This window comes from Mustela nigripes, chromosome 8 (assembly GCF_022355385.1).
Source record: "Mustela nigripes isolate SB6536 chromosome 8, MUSNIG.SB6536, whole genome shotgun sequence".
Lineage (NCBI taxonomy): Eukaryota > Metazoa > Chordata > Mammalia > Carnivora > Mustelidae > Mustela > Mustela nigripes.
The window spans coordinates 24,814,387-24,831,691 of NC_081564.1; the positions used below are offsets into that span (position 1 = coordinate 24,814,387).

A 17,305-nucleotide genomic window follows, 5' to 3' on the forward strand; every position below is an offset into this window, starting at 1 on the left:
TATGGACATTGGGGAGGGTATGTGCTTTGGTGAGTGCTGTGAAGTGTGTAAACCTGGTGATTCACAGACCTGTACCCCTGGGGATAAAAATATATGTTTATCAAAAATTAAAAATTAAAAAAAAATAAAATAAAATAAAACACCAAAAAAAATAAAATAAATAAATAAAGTGCTATATAAAAAAAAAAGAAAAAAAAATTATATTAAATAAAAGAAACATTAAAGATAAAAGTAAACTACAAATACATCTTTTTCGTGGGTCAAATATTCAATGTGGTGAGATAACAATTCTCCCAGAACCAACTGATATCTCTGTTGCAAAAACTTCTAGTAAATGCACTAGCAATGGTTGGGAAATTAAGAAAAAAAAAATAGAAACACTACAAAAATCTGTGACTGGATTTTAGCCCTGTGAGAATCCTGCACTCCGTCCACAGGGCCTGCCTGTGGCTGAGGAGGAGGAAGCTCTGGAAATGTTTTGATGTCAGAGGAAGTGAATCTCAGTGGGGAATGGGCACACTGCTTTTGCCTACACCATAGATGGGTAGTGGACTTGCTGTCTTGAGGGCTGATTCAAAGAGTGTGGGTGCAGAGAGGCTGGGATTGGGGGCCCCTGGGCACTGAGTCTGCGCAGACACCCACAATGTGCATCTGTGCTGATAGTTCTGTTCATCATCTCAACTTGGTGAAGGACCCTGTGACTTGAGACCTGTTGGAGAATTGCAACCAAAAGGGCACTTTACATGGATGACGGGTGGCTCAGTGGGTTAAAGCCTCTGCCATCAGCTGAGGTCATGATCCCAGGGTCCAGGGATCCAGCCCCACATCAGGCTCTCTGCTCAGCAGGGAATCTGCTTTCCCCCCTCTCTCTCTGCCTACCTCTCTGCCTACTTGGGATCTCTGTCTGCCAAGTAAACAAATAAAATCTTTTTTAAAAAGGCACTTTACTGAGGAAGGTATGATCTGATTCAGAAGCTCTGACTTGACTTCCAAATGTTCCAAATGGAACCTGCACCCATATAATTCCTGAGAAGACAGTCTGAAGAAACTGATCATAGAATAGATCACCTCCAACAAATGCCTTGGACTATGTTCAAAAAGCACGAGTTTGTATCCCTACAACATATGGGGTGTGATTTGCCTGGACTTGTGGGTGTGTATGTAGTGGGAAGTATGCTTATTGGTGAAGTCATGTGTTCCCTGACATAGGCTTCCTTGAGACTCAGATTCTTATGGCTTCTGTTGGTCTCAGGATTCAGATTCCCCTGTTCATCAGAACTTATCATAGATAATTCCAGAGAAAAGTACCCAGGAAGGGGCCAGAAAGTTGGAGCTTATGATATAGATATGGAGCAGAGAAATAGACTGAGACAACTGTGCCTTAGCCGTGGGACCTAAGGAACAAGAGTTTGGATTGTGTACACCACATTTTGGATTCCCCTCCACCTCATTGTCCCTAACACAACACAGGTAAAGGATCCTGGTGCTCATGCTCATGGAGGCATCCCTCCCCAGCTGTGCTTCACTCCCTCCACTGTGTGGACCCTGTCCTGGGCCCACAGCACCTCTCCCTGCTGACCTGGCCTTCCTCAGGGACTGGGATCTCAGGACAGAAAGTCATTATCTACTGTCCTGGAAGAAGCAAACACAATGTAGCTGAAAGGTATAATTTTGACTCATCAGCACTTGAGATATGTCCTCAAAACTCTGGACCCCTAGCAACAAACATATACTCTTGGGATATTGGTTCTTTTTATTGTCTCCACGTCACTCTTGATTGCATCTGAAGGATGAAGTTGAACACCATGAACCAGCACAATGAAAATGTCCTAGTACCCTTCTTGTGCCTCAGGCATAGGGAGAAATGAGATTCACGCTTCATGAGCACAGCAGCCAATTTCATCTCTATATGCAGACAATGTTAGGTTGATTCTTTCTCCATTTTTTGTCAGTGTTTCCTCCTATGATCAACTAAGGAAATGAAAAAAAATTAGTTTGTATTTGGGCTTGAGTATACCCCAACTCCATACATTCGGTGAGTGCAGGTACAACTGGAGAATTCTCTGTTTATACTCAGATTTATGCAGTCCCATACTCAGTGATTCAAACCTTTCTGCAACCTTGTTGGTGGGTCCAGGCCTTGTGCTCTGACTCCTTATGTGATATAGGCTTTGGATAAAGTGAGCAGAGTCACCAAATCTCCCTTCTCCATATAGATCTTTTTTTTTTTTTTTAAAAGATAGATTATATATTTGTTTGTTTGTTTAGAGAAAGCAGGAATGGGAGGTGAGGGACAGAGGGAGAGAGACAATACCAAGCAGACTCTCATGACCCTGAGATTATGATCTGAGATAAAATTAAATGCTGGGCACTCAACTAACTGGACCACCCAACACCACTCTCATATCTTATATTGTTTTCGTTCTGGTTTCCAGGCTCTGCAGGCGCATCCATCCATAAAGATTGTGCTAATGAGTGAGGACTCCCATAGTGTAATATCACAGCGTATATGGCTAAATCAATATATCATTATTTTCTCACAGTTCTGGAGTGTTATCAGTTTTTGTTTGTTTGTTTGTTTGTTTGTTTTGTTGTTGTTGTTGTTGTTTTAGGTCCTCTCTTTGGTTTGCAGATGGTCAAGCGCCTTTGGGTCCTCACATAGCCTTTCCTCTGTGTGCTCAAATATAAAGTCTCTACTTCTTTTTATAAAGACACCAGCCCTATTTATTAGGACAGCAAATTTATGACCTCATTTACCCATAATTACATCCTTCAGTGCCTTTCCTCCAAACATGACAGTATGAGTTAGGGTTTCCATATTGGATTTTGAGAAGACACAGTTCAGTCCATATCAAGGGGTGAGGACAGACACCAGGACCAGAGTCCACCTGTGCCTGCCTCAGGATACCCAAATGTCCAGATCCCTCACTGCATTCCAGACTTAGGTCTAGGAGCTTAGCTCACAGTGCAGGAAATACAGGGTGTGTCCCTATGCTCAGAAAACTGACATTACCTAGGGGAAGAGAGAGGACTCACAAGCAAAATACACTGTGTCTTAAACTGACTTCCCACATGGGGCTGAAATGTCTCTGCCGTCCCAGGTAACAACCACAGAACAAAGCTTCTGGATGAGAGAAATTGGCCCTCCCTGGCCAGCAAATCAAGAACCCTAGCTTTCAGGATGACTGGACCAGATCACTCCACCATATTTCCTGACAACATGGTGACCAGGAAGGAGATTGTCTGATTGGTTTGGGTAACAGAGGACGTGTTTCGTTGACTAACCATGTAGCTGAGAGACATGGGGTCCAAAGAGAAGAAAATGATGGAAGGTTCACCAAATAGCTTCTCACCATCTGCTTTCTCTTCCCTTCACCTTTCTTTTTTTTTTTCAGACAAATTAATTTTATTTTTTAAAAATTTTTATTATATTTTATTCACCCTCTTAGAAATTCATGTTGGGATACAGACTGTGGACTGTGGTATCTGGGATACAGGACACAGGCCTGGCAGTTCCCATCCCATAAAACTACACATTGTCCCCCTGAGCAGTCTTTTGTTCCTGTACCCATCCAATTTCAGGCCAAGACACCCTCACTTCCTGTGCAGGAAATACAGGGTGTGTCCCTATGCTCACAGCGCAGTGTGGTGATCTGAAATTTAGGTGGTCTCATGAGAGGCAGAAATTAGAAAAAATGTTGCTCATAGGATGGCCTCCTACTATTCCCAGAGGTAGGAATAAGGTCAAGGAGTTCCTAGAAACTTCAGTGTGGCCACTTCCAAACACACCACATCTGGCTCCTCTCCTCCACCAGTCCCTCTGTCAGGTGAGTACCAGACTCCAGTATAATCACAGGAACCACTTCTTTTGTTCACACTTCATACAAGCCTCTGCCTGCTCCCAGGCTCCCTCAGTCACCTCTGTGTCCTTGCTGAGTGTCCCACCCTCATAGGGTCCTGCTAACAGGGATTGAAATCACAGTCTGTCTGATACTGATTCCACCATGACTTTGCCCCTCTGGGACACAAGGCCAACTATTAAGAGTTACAATTGAACTCTCCCGGTTTTTCCCCCACCTTGGGCTCTCCTTGTTGGTGTCTTTCCAGAATGCTCCCTTTCTATTAATGTTATTTTATATCTTCAGGTCTTGTGACATTTCTTTTTCCAAGTTCTAGTCTCTTCCTTATATTTTCAAACCTTCCCACCACTCAGATCATGATCCCAAATAATCACCTCCTGTCCATTGCCACACTATAAGCACGTGTGGGGTGGATTTCAGTAAAAAGTTTACTTCCTAGGAATCACTCCAGGACCTAAGAAAAGTCATTCTGAGGTTAAATACTTCAGACCCAGACAAAACAGTGTGACAAGACTGAGTAGACTGGGTAGAAAGATCCCTGGGATATTTCAGTCAATATCCTCCAAATGTGACTGATTGTAATTTTCAAAATATTGCACTCATGACTCTCTTATAAATAGAGTATCAACATGGGTCACAAAATTTGACTCTTATTTTACTGATGGAGCCTGAAAAATTGAACGTATTTTAAATAATATTTTTTAAAATACAGTAATTAGATTCCACCAAGATATTTAAAAAAAAAGATAATTTCTGTGTTGAAGATGAGCTCTTTCGTGTTCTAAAAGGTAGCAAATTATGAGCTTTTCACTTGATGGAAGGACCAATGGGTGTTGGATGTAAGTGATGAATCACGAAACTCTCTCTCTCTGAAACTAATGAAACGTAAAGTAAATGAAAATAATAAAAGTTTATAAATAAATTAAAAAATAACATTTGAAAAAAAATGAACTGTGGATTTATCTTCTGTGAGAAAAATCATCAGTATGATTTCATATGAAACATTAAAGGAAGCCATCTAGATGTTAGAATGCCCCATGTTGGACTTCCCATCTGATCCTCCAAAGGGAAACTATTTTCCCTCCATCCTCATGCACCTAGCTTTCCCTGCTCCCACTTTGCCGCATAGCTCTGGCCTGTCTTCCTTTCCAGAGCCTCCACACATCATGCTGATCCAGTAAGCAAGCCCATTGACCTGACCAAACAAAGCCCACCTTGCTGGGCTCGTCGGGCCCTTCTCTGCCTGAGTCTCCTTTTTCTGAATGCTCATGCCCTTGTTGCTGAGATTCCTCTTCCCCTGAGTCATGTTATTCATCTCTTTCTCCCTCTGTTTATACACATCAAGTGGACTCTTCATCTAAACCCAAGGGACCTTTGAGTTATGTTCTTGCTCCCTCTTCTGTCCTTTTGTCTCAGGTTCCCTTTTTCTGGGATCCCATCAGGCTCCATACCCTGATCCATGGGTGCAGCAGTACAGTCTCTGGTCTTTCTGCATCCAGTGGTGAAGGTGAGGTAGGGAGGTCCATATTTGCCTCCCCCACTCTTGATTCTTCTTCAGTGGAAGGTCCATGAGGCAGGGGGAGAAGCTGTCCGGCTCAGACCGGCTTCCACTGACAGCCACTGCAGCCAAAACCAGGCAGGGGCCCAGTAAATAGTTACCATTGCAGACATGCCCCTCACCACTCAGGCCACGTGACACTGGGCCTGGATGGGGACCTGTCAGCTCTGTACATTCTCCTTCCTCTGCCCCCACACTGACAGGAAGCGATCCAGCTTCACTCTCAGGCCTTTGAGCTATGATTTGTTTGCCCAGGGACCAAAAGGGGGCACTGATGACCTGTTCTGTGGTCCTTACACAGCTGCTCAGTGAGGACCATTCAACCAAGGGAAACTGCTTGGAGGCTGGGCCCTGTGCTCCCTGATGGGGACTCAGTGGCTGTAACATCTCTGGCCTTGCTGAGTCCCCTGAGTAGAGACCTGTGTGTGATCTCAGCCCTCTCCCCAAGGCTAAAGCCAACTACTATCATTCTCAGTGTGTGGTATAAGCTGAGCTCCACCACCAGGGCTCAAGGAGGAGCTGGGCAGTCATTGGATGGACCCCATGTTCATGGACAGCCCCTCCTGTGACAGAGGATGGAGGAGGAAAGGAGACCGTGGATAGCTCATCCCATTGTGGGGACTGGAGCCTGTGACATCATGGCCTGGAGTTTTAGCCCTCTGCCCTACTCTGTCACTGCAGAAGTATGGGTTCGCTTCTGGGACACAGACCAACCTATCAGCCTATGTCAGCCACTCTGGCTTAGAAGTCTAGATAAACTTAATCTGATGCCTGATGAATCACCCTTAAATTTGTTAGCAGGTTCCATGTCCTAGTCTATGCTGACTCAGCCGCCCTTTCTTTCTCTGCATCCCTGGGATCATCAGCGAGATTCACCTTCATCATGAGCAGTGTGGGGACTTCTGCCTTAACCTGGTTTCAGCAGCAGCCAGGAAGCCTCCCGAGCATCTGCTGAGGTATTACTCAGACTCAGCATTTCTCTGGGATCCACAGCCACATCTCTGGCTCCAAAGATGCCTTGGTCAATGCAGGGCTTCTGCTCATCTCTGGGCTGCAGCCTGGGGATGAGGCTGAGGATTACTGTCATACAATTCCTGACAGAGGAAGCAGATTTCATTACTCACAGTGTCTCACATAATGAGGAAGCTGGTCAAAAACCTCTGGACCCAATAATCTTGTTAGCGATACTCTTTTCAGTAAATAAGCTTGCCTGAAGAGACATGCAAGATTGTTTCTTCTGCATAATGATCTATCATTCAACAGGGAAAGAGAGTGTCACATAAGGCATGTAGAGTAGACAAATGGGGAGATCCCAGGAAGACACAAACCGTTACTGTATCAGAGCCCAACTACACGTTGTCACTCAATCTGGGGAAGATGAACAGGAATAAGTATTGCGTTTAACTGAACACGCACAATACAAAAACATTAATCCACAATCAATTTCACCATCTTATTCCATATAGTATGACCTAATGTCACTGATAATGTATCCACAGCTGATATACTGACAATAACCCTGGTCACAGACCCAGTCTCCTCCTTCTGAACCAGCTACACATGAACTTGGAACAGATCCTACAGACTCTCCTTGACAACCCCCCCCCCCACACCCTCCTCCTCTTCTCCTCTCTGCTCTTGCATCCCTCAGGCTTCAGTCTCTCTGTCTGGCTCTTCAATATGAACTACATCTCCATGTCAAGATTTCAGGGAAAACTGGAAATGATCATGCTATAGATTCCAGTCTCCAGGGTCCATCTCTAGGGAGAAAGATAACCAGAAAATTGCCCTGCATGAAATCCTTCATATTCTCCATTTTGCTTCTGTCACTCAAGAGTACCTAGACTTATGATATAGAAAATAATGAAAAGATCTGCTTTCAAATTGGTCTTCACTGACTAAATAAATCCTTCCCTATAGAGAACATAGGGCCCCTGACTCAGTGCTGTACCCCTGGAGTTCAGAGCCCATGAGATGTGGGACACAACCCCCTGTTTTCTCAAGGCTGGACTCTCATTTCCTCAGTCAACCCCTGACACCTCCAGAGAAGCTGGACTTCTGCTGGGGGAATCCTCTGTTCTGACCCAGGTCCACAGGGTTGTAATATCAGTGACATGGTTCCTCTTAACTCCAAATTTCCTCCATTCAGATATGGGAAATTGGACAAAAACTTCCAGTCTAGTTGGTCTTGGGTAAGAGAACTTCCTTCATCTAGTCATGAGTGGCTTAGTGAGCAATTGCTCTGTCCCAAACATGCGAAACACAAAGCACAGGGAGTACAGCTATGCCCACCCCTGTGTCCAGTCTGTCCAAATCTTTACTTCCTGGAGGCTCTGTCTGTTTGGTAATTCTGTCTCTCAGATGGCTCTGAAGTTTATAGAAACAGCTTCTTCTTGGGGTTCACTGGGCACCATGTCAGCTTTTTTCCTGCAGGACCAGATTTTAGGAACAAATTTATAGGCTCCTACTCAACTGAAAACAGAAGGAAATTATTTCCCCCTTTTTCCTCATCTGTGCTTTTAACCATAAATTCCACCCATTTTCTCTCTGTGACAAATAAAGATCTGACAAAAGTACACTAGTCATTGTACTTGCACCATCTCATTGGCATTGCCCCTGAATTTAAATCAATCTGACTGAGTTAAATTTCGATAAACTAACCTGCATCCATTTCAGGTGCACAGTTTGCCAAACGGTTACTAATAAGTAAAATGTGTCACTGCATCACTGTCACATCAGCAGTGTCACTCCTTCCCTTATAGGACCTCCTACAGGTCTGTCCCTTGTACTCTGTGGTCAGTCCCACACATACTCATGTTTCAGGGCTTCTGTGGACTTGTGTCTGTACTGGGAGTTCTGATCCTAGGAGGGAAACACTGCCCAGAGTGTCTGTAGAACTGTTGTTAGGAGCAGGTAGAAATGGTGACAGATGACAAAGATGTTCAATGAGTATCACCTCTTGGAATGCACGTCAAGGTTTCTACAAACAACCTGGAGACAAATGTTCTCCATCTCCTCAGTGCTTATGCTGGAAACCACAGAGAAGTCCCATAAACAAGGAGCCATGTGTCCATGGGGACCTGTTATTGCACTGAACTCCGCCCTGATCTAAGGGGAGTTTGTGCGGAGACACCATTTGAGTTCTGATCCATGAGAGCTATGGACAGACTCACTCTGAGGTTCTGAGTCCAGCATAAAGTATGTCCTACGATGATGGGAGGACACATAAGGGGGGGCCTGGCCTGGCTTAAATGCATAGACAGTGGTCAGTGTAGTGGGAATGCCACTTTCTGATGAGGTCTGGTCAACATATCACACAAGGATATGAGTCTGAGTCTGAGTCTGGACACCAGAGGGTGTTTGTGTCTGAGTCTGGACACCAGAGGGTGTTTGTGTCCCATTTATCAGGGCTTAGAGGTGATCAGATGTGGGACCCGCCACCTGGCCCTGACTGTGTCTGGGCTCACAGCTGGAATATCCCCAGCCCTGGCCCCACACAGACCTTCCTCTGCCCACACCCATGACATGTTCAGGCAGGCAGATGGACTTGACCCAGGACCAGTGAGGGTTCAGAGAGCTGGGAGTCTTATTTACATAAATGGTCCCACCCCCTCTCACAGGATGAAGAGGGAGAGAGAACTGAGGAGGCTCTGCTCAGCTGTGGGGCCACAGAAGGCAGGATTGGTGATTACCTCCACCATGGCCTGGTCCCCTCTCCTCCTCACACTCCTCATTCACTGCACAGGTGACTGGATGTGGGTATAGGGGAAGGGTCCCTAGGAGGACATGTGAGGTACTTTTTCTCCTCTTGTCTGCAGACCACAACATCACCCTCTCTGTGTCTCTCCCCCTTGCAGGGTCCTGGTCCCAGTCTGTGGTGACTCAGCCACCCTCTGTGTCTGGAACCCTGGGCCAGAGGGTCACCATCTCCTGCACTGGAAGCAGCAACAATATTGGAAGTTATGGTGTAAGCTGGCAACAACAGCTCCCAGGAACAGCCCCCAGAACCATTATCTATGCTAATACCTATCGACCTTCAGGGGTTCCAGATCGATTCTCTGGCTCCCGATCTGGCAGTGATGCTACCCTGACCATCACTGGGCTCCAGCCTGAGGATGAGGCCATGTATTACTGTGCAACATGGGACAATAGTCTCAGAGCTCACACAGTGTCACAGTCCTGTGGGGAAGTGAGACAAAAACCTACTTACCCATTTGCAAAGTGAATGAGCACCCCAGAGGCTGCCGGATTAGTTTCTGCCTGTAATTCTCCTTATTCTTTCTTTGACACCCTGGCCCAGGTTGATCCTGGGGCACCCCCTGGGAATGGTGGCTGCGTCTCTCCTTTCTGCCCTCACAGTCAATCAGAGGAGCTCAATTTAGACAAAGGGCCTCAAAGGAATAGAAAGTTTTTCCTTATGAGTTGGAACAATTTACTTCTAAGCTAGTGTACATTCATTTATCATCTTCTGATTTTTCAGTAAATAAAATCCTTTCAGGTCATGAGGCCAGCATGGTCCCTCGGCACTGCTCCTGCTGTAGCTCTCTGTGCAGCTGGAATCATTATTGGTTTAGCTTTAACAAAATAACCAGTTCTGGTTAGTATTTGATGTTTGAATGGAATACATGAAAAAATTCAAACATAAAATTATAAAAGCCAAGGAGGAAACACACACACACACACACACACACACACACACACACACTTCTAAGGATAAGCCCTCACGTGAATGCTTATGGAAACTATTCATAATCTCACCTCAAGGCAGTCAAAAATCTGCACACTTATTTTCATAATAGCTTTTCATAAAATGACCAAGACTTGAGGTAACAAAGGTGTCCTTTAATGGGATGGGGATATCAGTCAAAATGTAAAGGAAATGAGCTCTTGATTCTGAAAATATACATGAATTTTAAATGCCCATTTCTTAGGAAAGAAGAACCTCTAAAAGGCTGCATTATGTATAATTGTGGTTGTATCACATTTTGGATAAGGCAGGAATCCAGAGGCAGTCAAGAAGCCAGGGATTGACGGGAGGTGAGGATGGAGGAGGAGGGTGCATGTGTGAAGCAGCGACTGTATTTGTGGTGGTTTCACTCTTGTGCAGGGCACTGTGATGGTGGCCGCACTGTGTGACTGGGTTGTCCCAGCCCAGTAAACTCTACAGCGTAGGGAAAGCATCTTAGTGCATGCCTGGCAACTCATTTAGGAGTCTGGGGTCCATGACAGAGGGCACAGCGCGACTTCATCCTGTCCTCTGCTCTACAAAGGTATGAACCTGCCTCACTGGAGAGGGAGGGAAGCAAGGTGTGGACCTGAGTAATTTGAAAGGTGTTTTATGAAAGGGGAAAAGAAACTGCACATGAGCCCCTTATTCCCATTGACAGAGTTGTGTCCCATGGGGTGAGTAGTCAGTAATGTGATATTTCTGAGCTGTGCCTGGAATTGAACAAATAAGTCAATAATCGCAAATGGTGGGAGCCAGTGTTCTCCCTTTCAGGAACAAAAGTTCATGCTTTGTGCAGGTTTCAGCCTCTTCATAACCAGTGCTGTGGTTGGACTCACCCTTGTGGTCCTTATTATGACTGCAAGACACCCTTCTGCTATAACACAGGAAACTTTGAAAAATGAAGGTGTACTATTTACAAGACCTGGAAATTATACAACACAACTGGGGCCACAGAGGTCATGGGTGGACAAAGCAAACCTGTGCCCTCCCCACCAGGAGTGTGGACAGAGACTCAGGTGACAGAGTGATGACCTGGGGTGAGAGATAGAGATCAAGACACAGAGAGACAGAGAGAGACCAAACCTGTAGGGACCCACAGTGTCGTCCTTGGGTGAAAGTTCACTGATGCTTTTGTCTTTCTGCTCCCAGCCCTGGGGATAGTGCTGACACCCTGCCTCACTCTAATAACGGATAAGCATGGAGCCATGGAGGCAGTTGAAGACAGTCCTCAGGGAGGAGACATAGCAGGGGATTCTGAGTCAAGTGAGGCCATGAAGCTGCAGCCTAAGGAAGGTTGAGTGTACCTGTCTTCTGTGGAGACTGTCAGGGGAACCACACATTGGAGGCAAGGGTAGGGAACTCTGCTCTGGGCTCCTGTTCCCTTATGTCCATCAGCGGGGACCATGGTCGAGGCAGTAGGGGCATTGTGATCCTGTCCCTGGGCCCATCATGTGATGGCAGCTGTGGAAACAGCTCCTTCCTGAGTCTGGGCCCAGGGCCATCTGCTTTCACTATAGGGCCCCTAGATATCATGTGGGTCCTCAGAGTCCTCTCCCCATGACAGACACCAAAAAGAGGAAGTAGGGGTGCAGACTAGTGACCAGAATTCAGTGCTCCTCCCACTGGGGACAGAAGGGGATGAGAGAGAGCCTATAGCTCTGCCTCTCCATGACTGAAGTTCCTGCAGATGAGCAGGTGGGGTGAGAAGTTTGGGTTCTTCTTTGTTCCCATTTCTTCATGATGCCCACTGTCCCAGGCACTTCAGCCTGCCCTTGGACATTCACACTCATGCTCCTAAATGACTCCTCCTGCCCTTGGGGTGTGAAGGTCTGCAAACATCACCATCAAACTCATCTTCATTGTCTTCAGCCCTCCCAGGAAAATTTATGTGGGAAAGACAAAGTGGTGTTGGTCTTATCTTATTCGTTCACCCAGCTCACCATGTAGGAGCCTGAGCAGAATATAGGACATCTCTAACACACATGTTGCAAGAATGATGAAGGGATTGAATATGGGATCCAGCCTGGACTGAAAAACTCTGCTTCCAGAACTCCTGTTACCCATTCTGTACATGGAGACAGTGTCCGGGTTTCTGTCCCAGGCTCCTGCCCCTCCTACCTGCCCAAACCTGCCCCAGAGACTGGTCAGCCCAGCTAGACACTAGCATCAGGGGTGGGGTGGACATTGCTTACTGTCACTCAAGGTCAGGGTCCACCATTCCCAAGCTTTAAATTTTGTGTTTCTGCTTGTTTTCCAGATCTTCAACTCTTTCATGAACCAACACACATCTTACTATCTAATTTTCCACTGCAGTAACAGCAGCACCACCCAGTGGGTCAGTCAAAGCAGAAATCCCCAGTTCACACTATACTCTTCCTCCTTCTCTCCCCCAGTTCCTTCTGCTCCACAATCCTGAACATGTCCTTTGAGCACAGCTTCCTTCATCCTTACCTCTTGTTTCCTGCATCAGTTATTCTTCCCAGACCACATACTGTTGTGTCCATACTCCCATTCTGGGTTCACATTGTCACCAGATGAATTTCCTTCTATGAAATTGCCATTTCTCATCCCGGCTTGATTATATTCATGGCCTGGTTTGAGTTTTCCTTCTATGACTCCATGTGCAGGACATGGTCACTCCTCTCTTGAGAAGAACTTGGAAGGTCCTTCCTTGGAGGAGCTCTCTCAATGTCCCAGGAGGTGAGATAATCTCATGATTTTGTATGATTTCAGTTTTCTGGACATTCCCATTCTCCCAGGAGTGCTTATTTATTGATGACTTACCCTCATATTGCAGACATTGAATTCATGTTCTTTCAATCAGACCCAAAATAGTGCTTTGCACAGTTGTTCGGGTCATTGCTGAAGGCTACAATGCAGCCCTGAGGATGTCAACCTCAGGACACTGAGGCTGCTGTAGCCAGGAATGCAACCAGCAGGAGGTATTGTGAATCTCCCTGGGCCCTGCAAGGGGGCCCTCCCAGCTGCAGGAGCCCCTGGCTTCAAGGCTGGGCAGAGACTAAATTGTCTCCTGTGGTCGCTGATGAGACCCACCAGCCTGGTCCCTCAGGGCCTGGAAGAGGCTCCTGTGAACGATTCTGTGGGTGTCCCAACAGTTGCTCCCTCCATCCCCTCCTGGGTCCCACTCACAGCAGGCCCTTCCCTTAGACTTCTTGTCCTCAGGTCCTATCACTGCTACTGAATCACTAATCAAGTGGGGTCTGGGAGAGTCTGGAAGGGGATGCAAATTTGCGTAAAGAGCATTTTCATTTCCCTGGGAGCAGTTGGAAGGATAAGACAAGCCTGCGACAGGCCGGCTCCACTGTGGGTTCCAGGGGCTGTGTCACCACGTCCAAGACTCCTTTCCTCCTCTTGATCTCTCTCTCTGCTCAGGTAGGCACATCATCTGACTTCTCAGGGAGACTCCCAGATACTACTAATGCCTAAGCATCATAAACTCCCAGCATAAATGTCCCATCACCAATGAGTGAATGCCTTTGCAGCCTATCTGTCCCAGCCTGTGCTGATCCACCACCCTCCTTCAGGGCATCTCTAGGAACAATAGTCAGACTCATCCGCACTCTGAACAGGGACATCAGTGCTGGCAGCTATATGATGTACTGATATCAGCAATAGCCAGGGAGCCCTCCCAGGTTTTCCCTGTACTAATACTCAGTCTCAGACAAGAAGTGGGAACCTGGGCAGAGAGAGAATATCAAGACGAAGAGAGGAACCAACAAGGGGAAGACTAATTCTCCCCTCTCTCCCACTTGGAAGAGCCCTGAGCCTGCTCTGACAGGACTGGGAGCAATGACCTTTCCAAGTGTGTGACTCTCCTCCACTGTGAGCCTTTAACCCCATGGAGAAATTGGATGCTGGTCTCCCTCAGCCGCTGGGGAAGCCAAGTCATCTCCTCCTTCTTCCTGTGACTAGAACCATCACCAGCCCAGAGTGATGCAGGGATCAGACATGGAGGGATGGCAGAAGCATATTTGCATGAACATATATTCCTAAGAATAAAAGAAAAGAATGACTGAAACTCAGTGTCCCCAGTTCCATAGTGGGCCTCAGGATGCTGAGGTATTATGTTTCCTACATGGCTACATATTTCTTTGCAACATACAATCCACATGAGATCACTCTGTTACCCAAGTGCATCTCACTGAAGAGTGCCTTTCCTCACTGCAGGTGGTGGTGTCACCTGAGTCCTACCTGATGTAGGATTACAGGAGAGTAATCCTACACCTCCTTGGTGTCTGGAGCAACAGGAACATCCAACTTAGCACAATTAAGATCCCTGCCCAGCTAACTAAATATCAGGGAGCACAATGGGGAACAAGGTTCTTCTGATGTGGAGTATCTTGAGAGGAGTAAGGGGGTGGAACTCCCACAAAGTGAAAGACACAAGGTGGGAGACAGATGTCAAGGTTCTCAACTCACAAGGGCATCTCTGAGTTGAAAATTTCCTGACCAGTGACTGGATCAATCTTCTCCTCTTCCTCGTCGTCGTCCTCCTCCTCCTCCTTCTTCTACTTCTTCTTAAGATTTATTCTTATTTATTTATTTATTTATTTATTTATTTATTTATTGAGACTGAAGGGAAGGGCAACCCTGAAGTCAGGGCCTAAGCCAAAATCACATGTCACACAGTTAACTGACTGAGATTCCCAGGTGTCCCAGTGACTAGATCAATTTTCTTGCTGGTTCTCTGTGCCTGTCCTGCTTCCTCATGCCCTCAGCCATTCATTCCACCATATTCCACAGATTCCTCAGACAACTGTTGTCTGGAGAAGCAGGGACTATATGCTGGGAACCTGCAATCAACTTAGGCAGAGGGAGTCCTTTCTCTATGCATTAGATGCTCCTTCCTCCTCCTACGTTTCCTTGTTTCAACTTCTTCCTGAGCCATGGCATCCCTACAACTCTGATAGCCAACCCCAAAGAGTAATTGTACCATCCCTATCCCAACCTATTTCTCAGTGGATGGAGCAGGGTGGGTCCTACCTTCACTTGGAATTCCTTGAGGGACCTCTCTCCTCTTTTGCGAACATTTCGAGTCATAGCCTGGACCATTTTCCTCTCAATCCCTTCTGAGAATCTGTTACTTATTTCTGCTTCCACTTTCCCTTTCTCATACCTACCCTAGTCCATGACCAGAAGCTGATATGGGATACACATGTGGAATGGATATTTGGTCACAAACAACTACCCCATAGAGAGAAGATGCATCATCCCCTGGGGGGGGGGGCAATGTTCTGGTGAATATCCATGTGTCTTCCTGAGTGTCCTCATTCAGTTCCTTCCTCACATGGGGATCTCATAGGTGGGCCGGACACACAGATCTGGGGGAGGACTGATGGTTTTTGGCAATCTCATCACATAAGGATTCACTTCAATGATCCCAATTCCCTAAACATGAATTACACTCTAGCAAGCATCCCTGAATATTGGTCATGCACATGTCAGATCATATGAATATCTATTTTTATGTTGGCCAAATTATTGATACTATATGTGAAAATGATGCAATTGATAAATATTTGGCTCTCACTGAACAGGATAAATGCACTATAATTTGTATAAATTAGAAAAAACTGAAAAAGTCTCAGGTTTGAAGTATATGAATCAATGAAATAAAAGTATAATTATCTTTTTTTTCTTTTTTCTTTCATTTATTTATTTTCAGCATAACAGTATCATTATTTTTTCACCACACCCAGTGCTCCATGCAATCCGTGCCCTCTATAATACCCACCATCTGGTACCCCGACCTCCCACCCCCCTCCCCCTGCCACTTCAAACCCCTCAGATTGTTTTTCAGAGTCCATAGTCTCTCATGATTCACCTCCCCTTCCAATTAACCCCAATCCCCGTCTCTCTAACTCCCCATGTCCTCCATGCTTTTTGTTATGCTCCACAAATAAGTGAAACCATATGATAATTGACTCTCTCTGCTTGACTTATTTCACTCAGCATCATCTCTTCCAGTTCCGTCCATGTTGCTACAAAAGTTGGGTATTCATCCTTTCTAATGGAGGCATAATACTCCATAGTGTAAATGACAGTACAGAGAAAAGGTTGATATCCAGGATCTATAATGAACTCCACAAACTCAACACACACAAAACAGACAATCATATCAAAAAATGGACAGAAGATATGGACAGACACTTCTCCAATGAAGACATACAAATGGCTATCAGACACATGAAAAAAATGTTCATCATCACCAGCCATCAGGGAGATTCAAGTTAAAACCACATTGAGATATCACCTTACACCAGTTAGAATGGCCAAAATCAACAAGACAGGAAACAACATGTGCTGGAGGGGATGTGGAGAAAGGGGAACCCTCTTACACTGTTGGTGGGAATGTAAGTTGGTGAAGCCTCTTTGGAGAACAGTGTGGAGATTCCTCAAGAAATTAAAAATAGAACTTCTCTATGACCCTGCCATTGCACTACTGGGCATTTACCCCATAGATACAGATGTCGTGAAAAGAAGGGCCATCTGTACCCCAATATTTATAGCAGCAATGGCCAAGGTCGCCAAACTGTGGAAAGAACCAAGATGACCTTCAACGGATGAATGGATTTTTCATTTTTTTTTTAAGGGAGACTTGGATGCTATGTATTTCCCCCCTATGACCGCTTTTTCTGTATCACATACATTTTGGGCCGAAGTGTCTTTATTCTCATTGGTTTCCATTAATTATTTTAGTTTTTCATTGATCTCCTGGTTGATCCAAGCATTCTTAAGCAAGGTGGTCTTTAGCTTCCAGGTGTTTGAGTTCCTTCCAACTTTTCCTTGTGATTGAGCTCCAGTTCCAAGCATTGTGATCTGAGAATATGCAGGGAATAATCTCAGTCTTTTGGTATCGGTTGAGCTCTAATTTGTGACCCAGTATGAGGTCTATTCTGGAGAATGTTCCATGTACACTTGAGAAGAATGAGTATTCTGTTGTTTTAAGGTGGAATGATATACCTATGAGGTCCATCTGATCCAATGTGTAATTAAGTGCTCTTGTTTCTTAATTGATTTTTTCATTGGGTGAACTGCCTCTACTGAGAGAGACATGTTTAGATCTCCTACTATTAATGTATTCATATCAATATGACTCTTTATCTTGGTTAACGTTTCCTTTTTTTTTTTTTTTTT

General features: G+C 45.5%; 1 gene segment (V, D, J or C); it reads left to right on the forward strand.

The window, feature by feature from the left end:
• The first annotated feature begins 9,052 nt into the window (after positions 1-9,052).
• LOC132023766 (probable non-functional immunoglobulin lambda variable 1-50) lies at positions 9,053-9,643 on the forward strand. The segment is given in 2 exon segments: positions 9,053-9,163; positions 9,276-9,643. Coding segments are annotated over 2 exon segments (414 nt in total).
• The last annotated feature ends 7,662 nt before the right edge of the window (positions 9,644-17,305 follow it).